At 38.9% G+C, this 22,747-nt stretch overlaps 1 protein-coding gene across 1 annotated transcript in view; it reads right to left on the reverse strand.

Moving 5' to 3' along the window:
- Positions 1 to 22,747, reverse strand: part of DDX10 (DEAD-box helicase 10) — a 174,872-nt gene that overhangs the window by 24,737 nt on the left and 127,388 nt on the right. The window contains exon 16 of the mRNA XM_063305813.1: positions 21,661 to 21,717. Within this exon, the coding sequence (XP_063161883.1) occupies positions 21,661 to 21,717 (57 nt within the window). The remainder of the gene's footprint in view (positions 1 to 21,660; positions 21,718 to 22,747) is intronic.

Below are 22,747 nucleotides of genomic sequence, written 5' to 3' on the forward strand. Positions count from 1 at the left end.
ACCAGTCCATCCTCCAGGAAATAAGGCCAGACTGCTCACTTGAGGGAATGATATGAAAGGCAAAACTGAAATACTTTGGCCACATAATGAGAAGACAGGACACCCTGGAGAAGATGCTGATGCTAGGGAGAGTGGAAGGCAAAAGGAAGAGGGGCCGACCAAAGGCAAGATGGATGGATGATATTCTAGAGGTGACGGACGTGTCCCTGGGGGAGCTGGGGGTGTCGACGACCGACAGGAAGCTCTGGCGTGGGCTGGTCCATGAAGTCACGAAGAGTCGGAAGCGACTAAACGAATAAACAACAACAAAATAATTCAATCATCCCCAAATGCCTTTTTGAAGAGTCAAGTTTTTATCGCTCTTCCAAAGTATAATAGGGAGGGGATGCTCTGAATATCCAGAAGTGGGCTGTTCCAAAGGAAGGGGGCCATTACTAAAAAGGCTCGACTATGTGGTTCCTCCAGATGGCATTTCCTCAATAGTGGGACACTCTGCAAGCCCTCTCTCACAGATCTTTCTGGACAGATAGAAGGTATGCAAGAGATACTCAAGTCCAGCTTGGGAACGGCTTTAAAGGTGATGACTAGCCCTTTGAATTACACCTGGAAGCCAAATGATAGCCAGTGCAGCTCCCACAGCAGTAGTATTTATGGTGCACGGTGAAAACCTCAGTGCACTCATTACTACCTAGACCATTGCATGCTGCAACTTCTGAATGGCTTCTGAATGCCTTTCAAGGGCAACCCTACACAGAGCAAAATGCAACAGTCCAGCCACAAGATGACAAGGCACAAATGACTGTGAACAAAGCTTCCTGACCCAGCAATGTCCATAACTGTTGCTTAATGTATTACTGAGCAAAGAGCTTCCTGACCACACCTCCACCTGCTGTTCAAGCAGGAGGTGTGAGTCCGACAGAAGCGGCCACATTGTATACCTTCTCTGTACCTGCTATCCCATGAAGAGTAAAAAATGGGCTATCTCTCAAATTAATTGGAAACCTAGGTGGATCCAGGTTTAGTCTAGTTAGAGTACTGCCATTACAATGAATTGGGTTTATTAACTTGGGATATTTCCTAAAATATTCTTAACATGATACCCAAAAGGATATTGCCCTTAAGTTAATAGGGACATACTAGAAACATTTTGATGTCTTACATAATTTTTGTAACAGTCCCTTATTCTTTCTCTTCTTGGATAACTCATAAAATTTCCCAACACATCATCATGATAAGGGAAGAGCAAAATTTTAAAGAAGCCCCCACATTGTCCTGCAATGAAATTAATATTCATCCTTATGCATTTGAATGTCAGAAACAAGCAACAATGGGTAAAGGACCTTCCTCATCAATCTTTTTTTAATTTAGTAACTCTGAGACTACGAAGGAGACATCTCAAACTGGTTATTTGATTTTGGTAAATATGCTTTAAAAATGCTATGTTGTTTATTCGTTTAGTCGCTTCCGACTCTTTGTGACTTCATGGACCAGCCCACGCCAGAGCTTCCTGTCGGTTGTCAACACCCCCAGCTCCCCCAGGGACGAGTCCATCACCTCTAGAATATCATCCATCCATCTTGCCCTTGGTTGGCCCCTCTTCCTTTTGCCCTCCACTCTCCCTAGCATCAGCATCTTCTCCAGGGTGTCCTGCCTTCTCATTATGTGGCCAAAGTATTTCAGTTTTGCCTTTAATATTGTTCCCTCAAGTGAGCAGTCTGGCCTTATTTCCTTGAGTATGGACTGGTTTGATCTTCCTGCAGTCCAAGGCACTCTCAGAATTTTCCTCCAACAATGCCATATACATCTACAATTCGTAGGAAGCAGTGGAGCTGGATAATTTTCTTATCAGATTTGATTTAATCACATACTAACGGGTAACCAAATTATTTTTGTCAGGACTTCTGGTTTATCATAAATTTGGGGCCAAAGTATCTGAAATACCTTTCTCTCTCTTTTTTATTTTATATATATATATATATATATATATATATATATATATATATATATATATATATATATATATAATATTATATATTTTATCATAAATTTGGGGCCAAAGTATCTGAAATACCTTTCTCTCTCTTTTTATATATATATATATATATATATATATATATATATATATATATATATATATAATATTATATAAGTTATATATCATATGATATAATTATTATATATAATTTTTCCATAATTTACAATACCATCAGGAACATCCCACCTCCTACAAACACACAGATGGTGAATACTTGAAGGCCTTTCAGGAGCAGCATCCCAATAGTGAACTATCTCCCAAGAGCAGAGGGATACTGGCCCTTCCATGCTCTGCTTTAGGCAGGCAGTTGTTAAGTCTGCTTGCTTGCTTGCATGGTCTCTGATTTTAATGCCTCCCTCAAATCTTACTAAATAGTTTATGATCCTGTATTTCTTTGTTTTCTCTAGGAGCATCCATATGGTATGGGGGGAGGGTCCAAACAAGTTAAGATGGCAGGCATGACCACACAATCAAATTCCCATCCTTTCATTTACATGCATGAACTAAGGCTCCTGACAGTATATACAAACTTCTAATGCTACAAATCCTATATAATTGGCACCAAAAGTAGTACTGAAATGGTGCAATGAACAGATCCTCTATGAAGATCACTAAACAGTGTACAGAAATCAGTCTAATATAAAAACCAGAAAAAGGATGTTTGCAGAGATGATTGTGGTTTGAAATTTTAACATTTTTGCTTTACACAGTTAGACTTTATAACAGTACAATGGAGGGGAAAGGTCTCTGTAGAGTTATGTCAAATATAACTTCTGGGAAAGTAGCCAAGCATATCCCTGAGCAATGTAATCTTGCCTCAACTTACAATTTTGTTTTAATTGCATTGTAATGCTAGATGCAACAGTCAGATGGTAGGCCATTTTAACTTAACATCCAAGCAACTGTTTATTGAGAATTTCATATGGAACAATTGTCCTAATTTCAAATAATTATTCAGCATGAAAGCAAAGCCTGTACGGTGACATAAAGTCTCATCTGCAAAATATTAATCTATTGCAAGCTATATATACTTCAGAATTAGTTTCAGTTTCTGCAAAGGTGAAGCAAATCCAACTACACACAATTTAAGGACTGAATTTGCTTTATCAAAAAAAAAGTAACTTACAGAGAGGAAAATCCTCTCTAAATAACCTGGCATTTTAAGCCCGGGGGTCAAATCCAGAGACCATTAGGCAACCATTTTAAAAATGATATGGCTCAGAAGACATTAGGAGACTGGTGATATAGACCACCACCTTGAATTTCCACAAGCAAACATGATAAATACATCTTGTAAATGAACATATATGTGGAACGGAGGCTCTCTTATTGGTGTATCCACCAAATTATTTTTCTGTATTAAATTGACTGATATATGAAGCCCTCAATATATGAAAGCTGTGCATAAGCCTCAGTCAATCCAAATTGACAATCTGCAGAAAACTTCCATGAATTGTTTTTCGGGACTTGAAAACTTAGGTTAAAACTGATTCATGAAAAGCCCATGCTATTCTCTGGGCAGAAACCTCTCAAAATATCCAGGCCCAAGTATCTTTGCTGAACAGAGAAAGAGGTAGAACAAATAAAACTGCAGTCTTTCCTGGGTAAACCCCTCTAGTAAATGTACAGGTGCAGTCAGTAGTATCTCCTAACAGCTTTATTGAGCACTGTTTTCTCAGTTTAACAATGGTGAACAAAACCTGGGCCTTGGGGCTAAATGAGGCAACTCAAGTAGATTCAGACCTTGACAAGAGCCATTTGTCATTTCCTAGGCAGTCTGCTGGGCTGAGAAGAAGAGAGCGAGAAAGGCATGGAGGCAGGAGAAAGACAGGGAAACAGGAAGGAAGGGGAAGGGAATCATCACTGGTGATTTCACATTCCATACTATATCTGTTTTTCACTGGCCAAGGGAACTGTATATCTCACATACAATGGAAACACCTTTGCCTGCAATAGCTAGAATTTTTTTTAAATGGAGGCAGGTGCTTATAATTATTTGCTTGTTCTTTGTTTGTTCACTCTAAAAAAATTTTTTGCCCACCACTCTCGAGAGATTGCTTTATTCTGACCTCAAGAGAATCCAGTATCTCACTACACAGTCAGCATTAACTCCCATCATTCCAGCGTGCCAAGTCCCTAACAACCATTCATAATCAATAAAGCTAGATTCTCACAGAGTTAGATTATTTGGATTTACTGAAAGGAACAGGTGTTAATTACAGAATCCTAGACACTGGATATGTGTACGTTTGTGCCCCATTTGTAATTAAATAAGTTAAAGAGGGGACTTATGTGATCCTTCTGATCTCTACATCTTGATACAAGGAGATGTTTCTACTTGCGTGCCTAATAAAGAAGGAGCATTTGTTTGATTATGTAATTATATTTATTTTATTCAGTTTACATGGCCACCCATTCACAAGCAGATGGTCCCATCCCTGAAATATTTTGCAAACCAAGATTCTCACTCCCAGATTCAGAGAATTCCATTACACTGATTTTTCTAACAGTCCAATGTTATAATAAGTTCAAGCTGAATGTATTCAATTTATGGGTACAGTGGAAATATAAATGAAGACTCTTTCAATTAGAAGGCAGGTGCTGGCTGCAGAGAGAGATGAGATGATGAAATTATGGGCAGATTGAAATAAATATTTTAAAATGATGAGGACAAAATAGTGTCTCTGAAACAGCTGGCTGTGTGACTGCAAAATGACCGTGTAGTGGTAAAGTATTCGGCTGGTGCCAGTGAGACCCAGGTTCAAATTTACTCTCAGCCAGAGAAACTCACTGGATAACTTGGGCCAGTCACTGTCTCTCAGCCCAACCTACTTCACAATAATGCTGTTGTGGGGAAACGCAGGAGGAGGAAGCACCTTGTATGCTGCCTTGAGTTCCTGAACAAAAGGCACAATATCAATCTAAATAAAAATAAATACATCTAACAAATAAAAACTTCCTGATGGTTAGGACAGTTTATCAGTAGACAACAAATTACAAAGAGAGATACTTTAAACTGGATTCTACACTGAGCAGGGAGATAGTTGGCTACTTCTAAATCTATGACTCTTTTTCAACTACATCTGGTATCTGATAAGACCCAGTATGCATGTCTGGAGGTTCTCTAAGAATATTTATTTCTACTTATTTTCTTTCCTGATGCTTAACCATCTTGCCTGATGAAGAATACTAAGAAACCCTAATCCTTGCAACTATTGTGAAACTTCAGTTAGCCCCCTCGAAAATACGACCTCTGCAAGTTTTGGATTTTTCTCTCTCTCAAGGCCAACGCAAATACTATGACTTTTTAAGAGAATAAACAATTTAAAAAAGGTAAGTACCTGATTAATTTCTTTGGGGAGCACTCTTCTGTAAGTGGGACATTACCGCTGAAAAGGCACCTACTATCTCAGAAAGGTATCAGAAGATAACCTCAAAATGCAACTCCAACTTACAATGTGCATAAATGTGAAGCATCTTGTCACATTATCTGTATTTTTTCCCTTCACAAACAGCAAATTTCAAAGCTAAATACTGCGCGTTTTCAAAATCTTTCTGAACAGTTTTTATTTTTAATTAGACAGGCTGACTCAGTTTTTGCTGGATAGTAAAAAAAAAAAAAAAGAACGATGCAGTCATCAGCTAAGTAGCAACAATGTCTGGCAAGCAACCAACATTTGGATTTCAATATGAATGGAGCTTTATGACTCAATCACACTGGCTAATTGCTTTATTTTATTTTTAGACCTTAATGATTAGGCAAGATTAAGTATTATACCTTTTATGAATGGCAGTGGGGAGTTACAATCGCACACACACTGATGCTTTTTACCCATACATTTCCCCTGGGGTAAGACAAGGAATGTGAAAGCCTGAGATGGAGAAGGTTCTTTATCCTACCTCCCAACCCCTTGCCAGACATTAGAAAATCAAACAGAATGGGAAAAAAGAGAATGAACTTCCAAAACACACACTCTTTTTGATTTGTATGAGAGAACCAACAAAATATGTCCAATATGCCAAACAGTAATCTATACAAGAGTGGCACTGTCCACCTACAGAGGATGTAGAAGGTTTTAAGAAGCAGCTTCACAGATGTCTCCAGAGGGTGGTTTCCCTGCACATTGCAGAGGGATGGACCAGGTGATCCCCTCCATAATTCTTTGATTCTTTATTTGAAAGCAGCCCCACTGTGAAGGGGAACCACCACAGCAGTGACAACCATCCTTCCTCGTGCAGAAAACCACCACGTCAGGGAACAGATTCAATGTACTCTTCTGCCTAAAATGCTAGTTTGAGTATTCTGAAAGAAGCCCTCTCTTTTTTTTTAATTAAGTAAGTATTTAAACATGAAAACACCATCTTGCAGCATAAAATGATAGCACTTAGAGAAAAAATTAATTATTCACCCTTGTTAAATACCTACCAGAAAAGGTGAATAAAAATTTTAGAGAGGATGCAACTGGTTAAATCAGGGTTTCTCAACCAGGGTTCCATGGAATTCTAGGGTTCTGCAAGAGGTCATTAGCAGTTCCATGGGAGATCACAATTTATTTAAGAAATTATTTCAAATTCGGGCAACTTCACATTAAAGAGGTAAGTTTCATTCATTATTTTTAGTTTAAGAACACTGTTAATGCATATACACAGGCCCACACATGAAACAAATGTAATAATTTTGTAACTTCTGGCCTATATTTGAGCCTGAATGTGCAGGGGTTCCCCGAGGCCTGAAAAATATTTCAAGGGTTCCTCCAGGGTCAAAAAGTTGAGAAAGGCTGGGTTAAATATTTTATCAGTCTATACTAGAACTCATTTGTCTTTTGATCTCCTATATAATGATAATGATAATAATTCTGTCACATTAACCATCTGAAGATAAACTATTTACTATAGGACATTTAAAATATTTTTATTTTGTCCTATGTTCCTAATATATTCTATTCTAACATTTCTACAGGCTACTTTGATCATTTTATTTCTTTTTATATTCTTACTATATCACTGAATTCACCAGAAAGATTTCCAATGGAATGCAATTACTAATTTGTTAAAATGCAAAGAAACTAGAATAACTGAATGTTATTTGGAAAAGCAAAGTTGTATTGAAAATGCATCTGCAGCATATTGTCCTTAGCACTTCAAATTTACTTTTTCTTTCTGCATTTCTAAAAGGAATATATATCTCAGAAATTTCAATCATAGCTAATTAGCTCAGCAGTTAATGAGCACATAAACAAAAACTATGAATGAGATAACACCAACAATAAATGCATGTACTCAACTACCCAACACTCCTGCATTTGTTTAATTCAGTATTTCTTAAATTATGTTCAAACAAGGCTTTTTGTGAGCTGGTTCCCAAGATGCAGGAGGGTTGTTTTTTTTAATGGATTTTGGATAAATTCAATTCCCCTATCTAAACAAGTGTCCGATGAATAATAAGATATTACCAGATTGAAACTTCAAAGAAAAAAAATCATTAAAAGACTTCTAGATGAAAGTCTGAAGGTCCTATTATCTTTCCCTTTCATCACACCATTCCAACACTCAAGACAATTAAGTTCAACTGTCAAAACAGGCTGTTATGCCACCCCTGAAGAATATAACTTCTCTATGAATTTGTCTAATCCCCTTTTAAAAGTATCTCAGGTAACAAACAAACCATTTGTTGTGATAACAAATCTATTAAGACAAATAATGTGCTGTGCTTTATTTTGTTCGTCCTAACTTTATTGTCCATTGATTTCATTTTACAGCCCAAAGTCCTAGATAAATGAGAGAGGGAGAAAAATCTTTATTTTGGGTCTCTCTACTTTTGCCTTTTTCCATACGGAAGCTGCCTCAATGTCTTCGTAATTTTGCTGGCCCATTTTTGCAACTTTCTGGAGTTTTTGGCTGATAATGAACCTAGCAGACTAAGGACTCTTTCAATGAGCAAGACAAGATTAGGTGCTTTGCTTGAAGAATGCAAGCTTTTAAAAGGTATAAGCACAATAGCATGGGGAAACTGTATATCCTATAGCAAAAGCATCACCCAGACAGCCTATAGGAAAAGAAGCTGAAAACAGAAAATGGCTGTAAAATAAATGTTTAAAAAATAACATTTTTCACCTGCTACAGATGGGTACCGATGAATTTATTTATTTATACATTCATCTGCATGCCAGTAGTTTCACAGATTCTCTTTCCATGTCACTACTCCTTAGAACTGTAACCTTAATGCCAATTCATAGGAATCCTATCTCTTTCTGAATCTTCAGATGGTGTTCCTCTTTTGGGGGTGGGGGGGTCCTTCTCTGGCAACAAAAATGTTGCTTCAACAAAGCATCAGCAGTAGTAATTATAGAAAACTAAGTTTAGATATTGACAGACACAATGCAGATGATGGTGGAACTAGATGGTGGAACATGAAAAATGCCCAGAAATTTTTAATGTAGTTTTACACAGAAAACCATGGGAAGTAATATATACATATTTTCCTTAACCATTTTATGTAGAACTGAAAAAGAAAGTATTGGGAACTATTCATTATTCATTTTCTCTATTTTTCACCTTTTTTTTACCCTCCCTAAAACAATAAAAAAAGGGCAGGGGGAAAAAAGGGTTTTCCACAGGTTTTTTTCTAGCATTTTCAAATCTATAGGAAAATCACATTTAGGTAGCCTCTATAAACTGATAGTCCACAAATAAAAAAAAATGGTATCCCCCATGCATTACTTTTCTCTGCCTACTGCTTTTCTCCCCAAAACTGTGTTTTGGATACTATTGCAAAATCAACCTGTGTGTGTGTGTGTGTTTGTGTGTATGCACACACCCTCCAGTCAGTGTTGTCTCCTGGCAATTGCCTGGACAAGTCCTTGAATTTTTCTTGGCAATAATTCAGAAGTGGTTGGCCATTACCTCCTTTCTGGGGCTGACAGGGAGTGACTGGCCCAAGGTCACCCAGATGGCTTTGTGCCCTTCCTATTTATTTTGTTCACATTATTTCAAGAAAAATTATATTCTATAAAGTAATTTTGCCCAGCAAGGACACATTCAAGATTTTCTGTGCACATTATAAACCAGTTGGGAAAGGTAGGTTTAATTTTCTATACTTTCAGTCAGCATTTATTTTACTTTTGATTATATCAAGTAATTTCAGAATTCAGCTGATCTCTGGAACTAATAAATATTATTTAAACCCACTATTTAAATTCTAGCAAGTATTGGGATGTTTGATTGCTTAAGGTTCAGTTCCAATATTTACATATAATCTTGCAAGAGTCGTGGAAAATACCAGACCAGAAGTATAATTGTGAGGTTTTTGCCTATGAAATGATCACATTATAGAAGAACCCATTTTAAAATAACCTTCTTAAGGTACATCAAGTTTTGGAGAGCTTTACAACTTTGGATCAACTTAGTTCTAAGGAAGCTTTTTTTAATATTTGCAGAACTGAAAGATCAGTTTGATTTACCTTGGAGTACTTCTCTGTAGTTTATTCAACTTAAAAATTTATTACTTGAACTCTTTAGCCCTGATGGTATAGCTGCACACCTGCTTGTGCTTCAGAGGAATCAATCAAAGCCAGTAATCCATTTTTTATAAGAAGCTGAAGGAATTTGATGAAATTGATATTACTTATTTACATGACCTTTAGAATGATGGGAGCAGGTGTCCTGTTCTTTTAAATCAGTGGAAGATTGCTGTAATTAATTTGAAATTAGTCTATCTTAAAATCAGATTAATACAAAAGAACATTTTGTTTTACGCATGTGTGTGTACTTGAAAGAATGTTGTTTGTTTTAATCACTTTGGAGATGCAGTCAGGTAATTGGAGCATTAATTCATACAATCCAGCTTTCCTTGTTCTTGGTAAAGTTTGGATTGAATGCAACAATATGATTAATATGATTTCAGACTAATCGCTGTACATTAACGATAAACATGTTCTTCTTGGCTATTACTCCAGTATTTCAGACTCATGCCTAAAAAAATTGTTATACAACTTTGGAAGGTTAAATGTAGCAATTGTTGGGCTGGTCCATGAGATCATGAAGAGTTGGAAGCAACTAAACAAATAAACAACAAAAAAATTATTTTGTTCTTTGTCAACATCTGAATTAGTCTTTTTAAAGAAATTGTCAGTGGTCAAGGAAGAGGACTTTTAAGCAATTTGGCCACACAGACTGAAGTTATTTTGTTTGTGGTATAATTTTCCAAACTATTTTTCTCCTTCCCCCCTCCCCCCCTTTTTAATTTAATGGTTCTGTTACAGGGCAGTGGATTCTTTTTTCTGTTGGTTTTTTGCAATAAAATAATTTAAAATGTTTTCATGTATTCTAGAGATAAGTGCAATCTGCCAGCTGAACTACAAATTGGGCAAGAGGGACAGGTAATTAGCTTTGAGGTGATCTATCTCAGGAAGAATGAACTCAAGAGCCATTTCTTCCCATCTTGAACTGCTGTTGGTTTCAGTTATCTTTTGTAAGCCAGAAGGGGACCCAGCTGCATAAGGTCTGCAGTCTAAGGAAGAGAGCAATCAAAAGCAGATCTTCAGCCAGGAGAAATACAAAATATGCATGTGACACATTATCTTTACAAATTCTAATCATAAGTCAAGGAAACATGATGGCACAGCAGAAGTGTTCCATCTGTTCATTCTAAAAAGGCTGATGGGGGATATGAAGTAATTGAGTTTTGTAAGGTAGCAAGTCATCTACAAATCTAATATAACAACTGAGACTGTTTAATTCTAAAGCGTATGGCTGTTTAATCAAAAACAAAAGAAGTTGTGACTCAAAGCATTTTAGTTATACAGAAATATATTTGAAGGAAATCAGACAACTAGGGGTGGTACATTTCCAAAGAAGATGCTGTATTTCTGTCAAAAAACAAGGAATACAGCAGTGAACTCTGCCCCATATTTGCACACTAAAATACAGGAAAGTGAAGTGTGTGATGTTGGAACCTTTTGCAAAAGTGCAAAATGCACATAGTAAATTACACGTTTTAGATTAGAATTGTAGATGTTTTTCTCTCAAGCAATCAACATACATTATTGAGATAATTATATTATGCATTGGTTTTTAGAAAGAAATCTAATGCTTTTTCATGGATTTTCACCTCAAAGAGCAACTAAACGGGAAATCGATGATATAACCACATTGATGCTGGCTCTCTATATGATTTACTTTGCTGACACAACTTCAAATGATCTCATGCAAATAGCCATTTTTAAATCCTAGTTAAATCAAGAAACTTTAAACTCCAAGCTTAAAGATAATGCAAATGGTGAAAGTTATTTCAATGCAACAGTGTGCTTAAACTCAAAAATATTCAGTGAAAATAACAGTGAAAAATAGACAAATTTGAGACGTTTAACCACAGCAAACATGCGCACAGGCTTCTTGGGCAGCTGGAATATTAATGACAGCATGCCAATTAATTTGAATAATCATTCCTAAAATAATTTGCCAGCACGGAGACAATATTTTTCTGATTGCTGATTATAACTTGGGGGGGGGGGAGTTATGTAAAGCCACCAATTATGGTGTGAGGAGCATGATATAAGTAGATCACATAGAAATGCAAGCCACAAAAAAAATAGAAGAGCAGCAGGTGGAGAACTCCATTTTAAAATTTGGAGAATTTTTTATTTATTCATTCATTCAGCATGTTTATATAGCTGCCCATCTCACAATCAAGTGACTCTTGTTCTTTGATCTACAAAACTGGTGAAGTTGGCAGAGGAAAAAATAGCAAGAGAAATTGTATGTGTATCATTCAATGCAAGTTACTAAGAAGTACAGGCAGAAGACTGTCTTATTTTGTGGGGAGTGGGGAATAATTGCACCTGTTTCCTAGGGCTGAGAGAGAATGACTGGCCGAGGATCATCCAGCTGGCTTTGTGACTAAAGTGGGACTAGAACTTATGGTCTCCCGGTATCTAGCCTGGTGCCTTTATCACTACACCAAACTGGCTCTCAACGTATGTTGGGTAAAGCCAAAATACTGAATGGAAAGAGAGGGACGTATGGCAATGGGCAAACTTCTTCACTTATGCCCTTCTTCTAATTTTGACTTCTTGATTGTATAGCAGCTCCCTTTCTTCTTGATTCAGCCACCAGCATTATTCCTGCCCAGGCTGCTTGGAGGTAAGATACTAGTAATACGGGGGAGCTATCTCAATCAGAGACTGCAATTACTATTCCTGAAACAGTCATTCTGAATTATTTGGGCTTCCCGGATTTTTTTTTTGTATTCCAATTTGGATTAATTGCACAGGTAATCTATATATATAATATTCCATTTGCCTTGGGAAATTTTCATGAATGGTAGGTATTACAAGTGGCCTTCATCCACTAATAGACTTATGACGGCTTGACAAACTGGGGATAGCCATTTTGACCCATCCCCAATAGTTAATTAGTGCTTCCTTCCAATTGCTTTTTTATGGTTTGAAGGGGAAAGATTGATGAAGAGAAGTCAGGAAGCACACCTTATTCTAAATGAGAGCTGGGAATAAGGCTTTATTTCTCTCATGCAGAAGATGAACTACAATAGAAGCTCAAAAGAAAGCCAACTAGCCCTGGGAACTTGTAGGTGTAGGCGTAGGCTAAGAAACAGAGATATAAAAATTCAGGGCATGAAAAATTACATGTGACAAAAATGGCCTAAGCAGCTGTAAGCAAGTCACTCTTCCTCAACTTCAGTTCCCTACCCCCTCCCGCACCTTCACTTTGCAGTCTAATATTATCAGATAGCAATACTTTACTAACTTACCTTACAGGCTAATTTCAAAAAAGAACGTAAGTACAAAGAGCTTTGAATTTTGGAAAGTGCTATACAAATCCTGAACATTTTGAGAGGTTTTAATTGCAATAAATGGTTCCGCAGTCTGGGAGTTACTGTCCCAATGCATCTGGAAGGCACCAAGTTTGGAAAGGCTGGTTTATGTGATCTGCTGCTTATTATGCATTTTAAGTTCATATATTTTATTGATTTTTTAAAAAAAGAAAAACATTTGAATTATCATTTGTTTTTCCCTCTCTCTCTCTATATATATTTAAATCCGTTCATTCGGGGCCGATTCTCAGACACTGCCTAGACAAGTCCCTGCAGTTTTGGCAAGGTTTTTCAGAAATGGTTTGCCACTGCCTCCTTCCTAGGGCTGAGAGAGACTGACTGGCCCAGGGTCTCCCAGCTGGCTTTGTTCAAGGCGGGACTAGAACTCTCATACCATGCCTGATTGGCTCTTGGGCTGAGAGAGAGGGACTGGCCCAGGGTCTCCCAGCTGGCTTTGTGAGGGACTAGAACTCACAGTCTCCTGATTTCTAGCCTGATGCCTTCACCACTACACCAAACTGGCTCTCAAACAACCTTATATTAAGGCAGGCTAATTTAATAAGAAATCACTCAAACAAGTAAATAAAACACAACAAGGGAATGGGGCAAAGATTGCAAATATCTTGTCACTCTTACAATCTTACATTTAGGAGGTTCATGCAATCCTCTCTGCATATCCAATAAATATACAGGAATTCTTAAGAGTTGTGTGCATAATTCCACCCTTTTCTAGGAGTGCTTATTCCCCCTTTTCTGAAGAATGACTCCTGGATGTTTGTTAGAAGGAGTTCTTGATGCGTATAGATGTACATGCAGAAATGCATACTTAAGGAACATTGTTCAGTCAGAGTTACAAGAAGTAATGTGTAGTTCCAAAAATGCGCTGGGACAGTCTATATGGCCCTAAGAATAAAGGAGTTGGGCGAATGCCTCCCTTGACCAGTGCCTGCAATGAAAACAACACTGCACTGCTTTAGAGGGTTTTTTTGTATACTGCACTTGTTACATAAATAAAGTATATAAGTCAGCCCTCCCCAAACTGGAGATTACCCACCCAGAATTGCTCATGTGTATTTTAAAAGTGACAGCAAGATAGTTTCCAAGTTTGAAAAGGTCAACAGCAAAGTATCCTCTAATAAGGGCCCTTGTGTCAGTGAGTGTCAGTGGTACCAAAACAGCGACAAAGAGAAGCATTTCTAAGATGCTGTTATTTAATTTCCATAGAGGTCCATAGGATCTTAGATATGGAAGGAGCCACATGGGCTATTGAGTTCTGAGCTGTCGATCGGAAGGTCGGCGGTTCGAAACCGCGCGACGGGGTGAGCTCCCGTTGCTCGTCCCAGCTCCTGCTCACCTAGCAGTTCGAAAACATGCAAATGTGAGTAGATCAATAGGTACCGCTTCGGCGGGAAGGTAACGGCGTTCCGAGTCGTCATGCTGGCCACATGACCCGGAAGTGTCTATGACAACGCCGGCTCCAAGGCTTAGAAACGGAGATGAGCACCGCCCCCTAGAGTCGGATTCGACTGGACTTTACGTCAAGGGAAACCTTTACCTTTTACAACAAATGACAGTCTAATCCCCTCTTGAACACATGTAGCAATGGAGATTCCTGGTAGGTAATTGGTTCCTCTCTCAAACTGCTCTTTTCCAAGATATTTCCATTGCATTATCACTCAAGATTATCATGGAAAATATATACTGTAACTAATGACTCTCAGTTGAAGGGATGTGTTATAGAAATGTTACATTCCTTTACTGTAATTTTATTACTTTTATGGTGCTGTAGCTTTAAGAAGAAAAAACCTCTTTTCATTTCCCTTCTTTTATTCATGGCCACCTTGGGTTTTAGAAAAGTTGAGCCTAGCTCCATAATTTTTCTTTTTCTTCTTCTACACTTGAATTTCCCTCCCTGCTTTTCCACTGTTATTCCATTATCTAATGACAAAAATACATCATTTAAAATTTTTCCTGTTTACATTCTGCATGACTTTTGTTAAGTGCCTATATCTCAATAATCAGGTCTAGTATCTTTGTAATCACTGTTAATAGCTCAATTTCTTGACTACTAAATCTCTTCAAGATGATCCCTCTGTCACTGTTTCAGTGATTTCCTCTTGTGTTTTGTATACAATTCTCGCTTACTGACCACTTGTTCAGCAACCGTTCAAAGTTACAACAGCACAGAAAAAGGAGACTTATAACAGGTCCTCAAAGTTATGGCCATCACAGCATCCCCGCAGTCAAGTGATCACCATTTGCAATCTTCACAGCTGGCTTCCGACAAGCAAAGTCAACCAGGAAGTCACAAGTCATGGTCATTGTGCTTAATGACCCACAGTGATTTGCCTAATAACTGCAGCCGGAACTGACACTGTAAGTCAGTACAGTTCTGTGATGTTTCACTTAGTGACAGAGTTGCTGGTCCCAATTGCAGTTGGTAAGTGAGGACTACCTGTACTCCTATTAATTTAAAGCTTACCTATCTGCAAGAAATGTATAAAAACCAGTATCAGTATGCTTGGAGGGGAGGGCATAGCAAAGTAAAAAGACAGATGCCTGTGCTGCACTTCTCCAATTCCAGAATTTAAAATAAAATATTATTGCATTTTGCCCTGTCTGCAAATTTCCTAATAGAATAACAGGTTATTTTCACAAATTATAAACTTGCCTCCAAGATCTTGCCATACAACACTAACTGGATTAGAGTACTGGAAAAATTAAGAACAGTACACATCCACAAAGCATTTCAGAATCATAGCAGTGCAAAGAAAATTTAAAGGCCACACTTAAAATATTTTGCTTTGGATAGCACAATTAGAGAAACTGTGATTGTTTATGAAATCGGTACAGATTAAGCACCCATTTTAATACTCAGTGTGATAAAAAATAGACTCAGAGATCCCTATTATGTCTTTTTATTCAATTCTGCATACTATAATCATTCATTTCACAGTGAGATAGGATCATCTCTTTTTTATTATCCTATTAACACTAATAAAGATGGCTAAAATGGGTTCTTCTGTGGGCAAAGTTATCTTCTTTGATATGCAAAGCTTCAGAAAGAAGTTTACTGTACAGGGATGGATTCTTGTAAAACTCTGGATGCTTTTCATAAATTTCCAGGTGGTAAAGTGCTGGCCCTACAGTGTCAGCTTTTTATTCAGAATTTTCATCCTGTGAACCATCCTGTAATGGCAAGACACATTATGCACAAATATGTTTCCACCTAGATAAGAATTCCTGGATGCAAAGATGTCTATAGTCTACCAGGGTGACAAAGAAAAAGAATGGAAGGTGGAACCTCTTTTAATAGACTAGGCATGACCCTCAATTGCTATGAAATTGAAATTGCAAGAAAACTGATCAAATTCTGGAATTTATGAAAACATGTAAAGAAAAGTTATTACAAGAAATGGCAGATCTCTGGTAGTTTAATATTTCAGCACTGCCAAAATAATTTGACCATACTTTTCAGGAGCAACCAGGCAGAAGGCTGTTTTGCCAGCTCCAATGAGCAAGGGCATTTTTCCTGTATCTTAAATCTCTGTTTACATTTAAACAAGGATTTCTTAAATGTAAAGAAAAACTTTACATTTTATATCAGGAGTTGGCTATTTTGTTAAGGTGCCAGTGGCTAAAAAATATTCTAATTTCTTTTAGAAAAGGGGGTATTTCATAATGGGCACCTCCAGGGGCACAGAGTCAAAAAAGTCAAGGTGGGGCTGCGATCACATGATCAATGCCTTGCCTCTTTTTAATTTGTGCTATGCATATAAAAAGGGGGTGGGGCTTTGATTGCCCAGTTGTGGCCACCTGCTTGAACTGGACCACCCCTGTGGATGTCCTTGTTTCCCAAGCTCATCTATTTCAGAACTAAAAAATTAGGAGTCTGGTAACACCTTTTCTGACTAACCCATTTTATTAAAAGGCATAAGCTTTCATGAGCTGAAGCTCACTTCATCAGTTGCATGGGGTGGCTAGGCGGATGTAGGATTTAAACTGTAGGATTTAAACTGGGATGAGACGGGGTGGGGGGAAAGACAGGGTGGTTATGCAGGTGCAGGTTACATGTGAGACAGATTGCCATTCCTTATCAATTAACAGTTGTAATGTGTTTGTTGAGATAGTTTGATATCTTTTGATGTATGTGAGTTCAGCAATCTCTTGCTCAGCGATGCTGTTAAAGTCTTGTTTTCCAAGATGTTCACTTTGAGGTCCATAGAGACTGAAATGCTCTGATATTACTCTGTCCTTTTTGGAGTTCTGATGTTAAACCTGTACCCATTAATTCTTTTGCACATTTTTTTTAGCTCAAAATCACACTCAGATCCTGTCTAAATTGGACTCCATGCGTGAAGCAGGGTCTGTGGAGATACCGAGGGAACATTTTAGCCTTGTTATCTGGGAGCAGTTTGATCTGGTTGGACCCGAGGAAGTGGACAGGATCCTCCGGATTGTGAATGCCACCACCTGTCATTTAGATCCATGCCCCTCCTGGCTGGTGAAGGCAGCTCAGGAGGTGACATGTGGTTGGGTTCTAGTGATGGTAAATACATCCTTGAGTGAGGGGGTGTTCCCGGTAGCCTTTAAGGAGGCACTGGTGTGCCCCCTCCTCAAGAAGCCATCACTGGACCCAACTGTGCTGGACAATTTTCATCCAGTCTCCCACCTCCCCTTTTTAGGGAAGGTGGTTGAGAATGTGGTGGCATTGCAACTCCAGAGGGTCCTGGATGAAACGGATTATCTGGACCCCTTTCAGTCAGGTTTCAGGCCAGGATATGGGACAGAAACTGCATTGGTCGCACTTATGGATGATCTCTGGCGGGAGCGGGATGGAGGCAGTGCATCCATCCTCGCTCTCCTTGACCTCTCAGCAGCTTTCGATACCATCGACCATGGTATCCTTTTGGGACGGCTCAGGGAGTTGGGGGTGGGCGGCGTAGTTCTGCGCTGGTTCACCTCCTTCCTCCAGGGCCGGTCCCAGTCGGTCGTGATAGGAGAGATCCGACCCTCGACCCCTCCATTGTGGGGTGCCGCAGGGTTCGGTTCTCTCTCCTCTCTTGTTTAACATCTACATGAAACCACTGGGTGAGAACATCCGTCACCACGGGTTGAGGTGTCATCAGTATGCTGATGATACCCAATTATTCATCTCTATCCCGGGTGAGGTAAGTGATGCAGTGACTGCCCTCTCTTGGTGCCTGGGGGCTGTGGGGGTCTGGATGGGGAACAACAGGCTTCAACTGAACCCTGGTAAGACGGAGTGGCTGTGGATTGATGGTGCTTCATCTTCCGGGAAACTGTCATCCTTAGTTCTGGATGGGGTGGCACTGCCCCAGACAGACTCAGTGAGTAATCTGTGGGTTCTCCTGGACTCACAACTCCTGCTCGAAGAGCAGGTGGCAGTCGTGGCCAGGAGGGCCTTTGCACAACTTCGGGTTGTGCGCCAGTTATGTCATGAGTAATGATGGTGAGCAGGAAGGGGCTCCCATCCAGGGTGGAAAACGCATGCGTAGTACTGAGGAATTAAGCAGCCATTCAAAGAGACACAGATCAGGCCCGCCTTAGCTTTTGGGGTTTATATGTCTGGGTTTTTCCCACGCTTATTCAGTTTGTTAGGATTCTGTTTATGTAGCAGTAATAAACACTAGAGAACTACTCCTCGTCTCAGTGTGTGTCTCACTGTTAGGACAAGTTACGCCCGTTCCTGTATCGTGAAGCCCTCTGAACAGTCACTCACGCCCTGGTTATCTCCCATATAGACTACTGAAATGCGCTCTACATGGGGCTACCCTTGAAGAGTATCTGGAAGCTTCAGCTGGTGCAGAATGCAGCCGTTCAGGCTATTTTTGGTGCTCCTAGGTCGGCACATATAACACCGTTGCTGCACGAGCTGCACTGGGTGCCAGTTTACTTCCGGATCCAATTCAAGGTGTTGGTTATTACCTTTAAAGCCCTACATGGCATGAGGCCAGGTTACCTGAGGGACCGTCTCATCCCCATTACATCAGCCCGCCCCACCCGATCATCCAGAGAGGGCATGTTGCGGACCCCGTCCATAAGAGAATTTCATCTGGCGGGGTCCAGGAAACGGGCCTTCTCTGTGGTGGCCCCCGCTTTCTGGAATATCTTGCCCCCGGAGGTGAGGCAGGCCCCTTCACTCCTGACCTTCTGGAAGGCCCTGAAGACCTGGTTCTGCCGTCTCGCCTGGGGCGGGAAAGTGAATAACCATTCTTGGGGGTGGCTCGCACCCTAGAGTCCCTCCCACCAGCCTGGATTTTACATCTTTCTTGGATTTTATTTATTTATTGTATTTTATGATAACTGATTTATATGATTTTAATGTGTATGTTTTGTGCTGGATTTTATTGTAAACCGCCCAGTGTCCCTCTTTTGGGGGACATGGGTGGTGGCTAAATTTGAATAATAAATAAATAATAAATAAATATATCAAAAGGTTTCAGTCTCAACAAACTCAGTGAGTTTCAGCTCCTGAAACTCAACAATTCAAGGCTGAACTTTACACAATATCTTATTTCTAGAAGAAGCAGGAATGGCCATATAGGAGACATCTCCAAAGATATGTTAAAACCTTGTCATTCTGATAATAGGAACATAGTCAATATCTTGATGAGGACCAGAATGGCTTGTGGGCAGCTAGTATACAGATGTGGCCAAAAGTATGGTCCCCCTCCACTTTTTCCCAAAGAACCCCAATTTGCCCTGAAATAAGCTGAAACTGACACAAGCATATGGCATCTGCCATTCTTTATTTCATAGTTATATATCAGATTTCACTTTGCTTTTGATGCATGGGTGCCTTATAGGAGGTTGCTTAGTACTGCTTACGTCAGCCTCCTTTACATGGTGTTTTCCAAATGGGAATCAGCCATGCTGGCTAGCCCAGTATGTCTGGTGGCATTAAATCTGTGAAGGCTGGCCTGTAATAATCAGCACCAGCTCCCTAGGTTTTAGAACAGGTGTCATGGACAAAACCTATTATATATTATTCTGACATTTTGCACTGGTCCTTATAGTGCAGATTTTGTATGTTCCAATGTACTGACCCCTTAATAATTTGGCTGTGCACATCCAAAGAAGTAAATGTCAGCTTTCTTGGTCAATAGAGAAGAATCTCTTGCCTATCATATTTCAGGTTTTACTTTCTGATTCAAACCCTGGGTTGAGTAACATACAATTTTAAGACTGGTTATTACCACTGCTGCCCATTGTTTCAGCCTTACCAAGCACTATTTGAATGTTATTCTGTAACATGCTTTTTCTGAAATTCATTTTTTAATATCATTACTGCTGAGTACAATCAGTCTTTTCTTCAATAGTTTAGAGTAATTACTTCCCTTCTTTTGGCCTACAATGAATGTTATTTTTCAAGACCAGCTCTCTGAGTTCCACTGATAGCACAGAGAACACACAGAGAAAGAATGAGCACAACAGCAAAGGAGACCAATCTTTGCTAAGCACCAAGTACAAATCATGGTTATTTCAATGCAACATAATAAGATAGGTAAGGCAAATGATGCCCACAATCAGAACTCCATCCTGGAAATTCATTTCCAGTCAGTATCTTTTCAATAAGTTGAACTTTTCTGATGCAATGCATATACCAGATCAAAATTATAACTTAACATGTGATTTGCATTCATATCAGAACACTTGTTTCTGGAATTATCCATGGCATATAAGCATTTCATTTAAAAGAAAGTTCTTCCATAATTCTGCATCCATAAAATTTTACTGCATGCCTTAGTCATTGCAATATTCAAATTATATATGCAAATGATGAAACCAGGAGACATGGGGAAAAATGTTGGAGGAAGAAAGGACAATTAATATGCAAGGATTAAAACTGTAAAGAAAATGTGAAAGAGTAATAAAGAACAACACTAACAGGCAAAAGATGATAAAAACTGCACACACACCTTTTCTTCTATTACACATTGCAATGTTCCAAACACCCTCAAGATATGCATATGCAAAGCAGTTCAAGGGTGAACTGTCATTAAACTTGTTTTCTCATACATGATGCTAAGACTTAATGAGCTTTGTTTAGTTTTATATTAGCAGGATATATGAACCTAGCCATTGAAATCTTAGTATCTTATGTATGAATTACTGTAGGCTACAGTGGTTTATTCAGCAAACCATGGATAATAACAACAATGGCTTAGTTCCCATGGCAGCCTTTTAGTTAAACAAGCTCTCAGCAGCCATGTTGCAAAGGCACTTACAACATGCTCTCCAAATTCCCAACATATTTCACCAGCTTTAAAACCTGGGAGCCTTTGCCCAATGGCTTAGACTCCAGAGATATGTTCTTCAAAAGGAAAAAGGTGTCTGGCAAAAAAAAAAGGGGGTGACATGACCCAGACTTGATCCCTTACACTAACCATGGTTAAGACCCTGGAAGCATTACAGCTCTACTAACAAACCGCAGCTATAAATTTAATTTCAATCCCTTTTCTAATCATTCTCCACCTCCTCTCTTTTCTTTGCTACAAAAGACTACAGTAATGGGAAATCTTCTCTGAATATCCTATAATGGTACGTCTCTCGGGGTAGATGAAACTGTTTCTTTCCTCCAACATTCTATAGCATAGCAAGGTACAAGATGTGAAAAGGAACTGTGAAAAATTGGAAACTATTCGGTTTATAAAGCAGCTTAAGAAAAGAGGCATTAAAACTGGATTGTAAATTACATTTTCAGAACCACAAACAGTTGTCTTCTTCTTCTTCATCATCATCATCATCATCATCATCTCCCCCTCCTTACCTTTGTATTTATCTTTCTGGTTTCCCTTCTAGCTGCCTTTTCTTTAAGCCTTTTCTCCTATAAAGAACAAAATTAAACATAAGAACATAAAGGAGTAGAGAAGCAAAGAAACAACTTATGAGACAAAAATGGAACTTTGTGAAGAACCTTTTTGTTCTTGGCTATAACCATTAGCTTTTGTATGCATAACAATGAATATATGATCAAAAAGAGTTCCCATTCAGCCTTACTTTTAACAAGTGATTATAGATTTGGGGCAGCATTAAAGAGAGAAAAAATGTAGAATAAAAACAAAAAGACATACAATTAATTGAAATTGCCCAGGTAATGGCCACGAACATTCAATTCCAATTAAAAACATGGTAGTATATTGTTGCTGGAACCTCAGCTAACAAGTACAGGGGTCACAACAAAGAAAGCTGGCATCTGGTCTGTGCCTCATATAGAATGAAGACTCAGTATTCTTACCTGACAGTCAGATTCAACCTTAGCAAGGCAATACCTGATGTAACCCAGTGCTACCCCACTTTTTAAATATATATAATTCAAGCTGGCAAGCTTACCTAATATTCCCTCCTCCTCCTATTTTCCCCACAACAACAACCCTGTGAAGTGGGTTGGGCTGAGAGAGAGAGATTGGCCCAAGGTCACCCAGCTGAGTTTTGTGCCTAAGGCAGGACTAGAACTCACAGACTCCTGGTTTCTAGGCCAGCACCTGCACCACTACACCAGACTGGCTCTGCTGGTCACAGAGGCTTCTGCGGGTTCACAAGATTTGATACAAAATACAGCACAAGCAACATTTACTTTTGTTTTTTGCAGCCTTTCTTAGCAAAAGTTATTTACAGCTAAATAACAACATTCAGTGCTTCGCTTGGCTGATAACTACTGCAGCTAGAATTTTAAAATACCTTGTGAAATTGACTTCTTATTGAATATATGCAGCCTAAGTGTTCTCTGCCTGTGCATTTATGCATTCTATAATGTTGGCTTAACATAAATGTAGACTGCACCATTTCCAAATACCCTACCCATTTTCTATTTAGAGATAAGTAGAGCGATAAACATATAGTCCAACATTTCCCTC

The sequence above is a fragment of the Candoia aspera genome, chromosome 5, assembly GCF_035149785.1.
Source record: "Candoia aspera isolate rCanAsp1 chromosome 5, rCanAsp1.hap2, whole genome shotgun sequence".
Taxonomy (NCBI): domain Eukaryota; kingdom Metazoa; phylum Chordata; class Lepidosauria; order Squamata; family Boidae; genus Candoia; species Candoia aspera.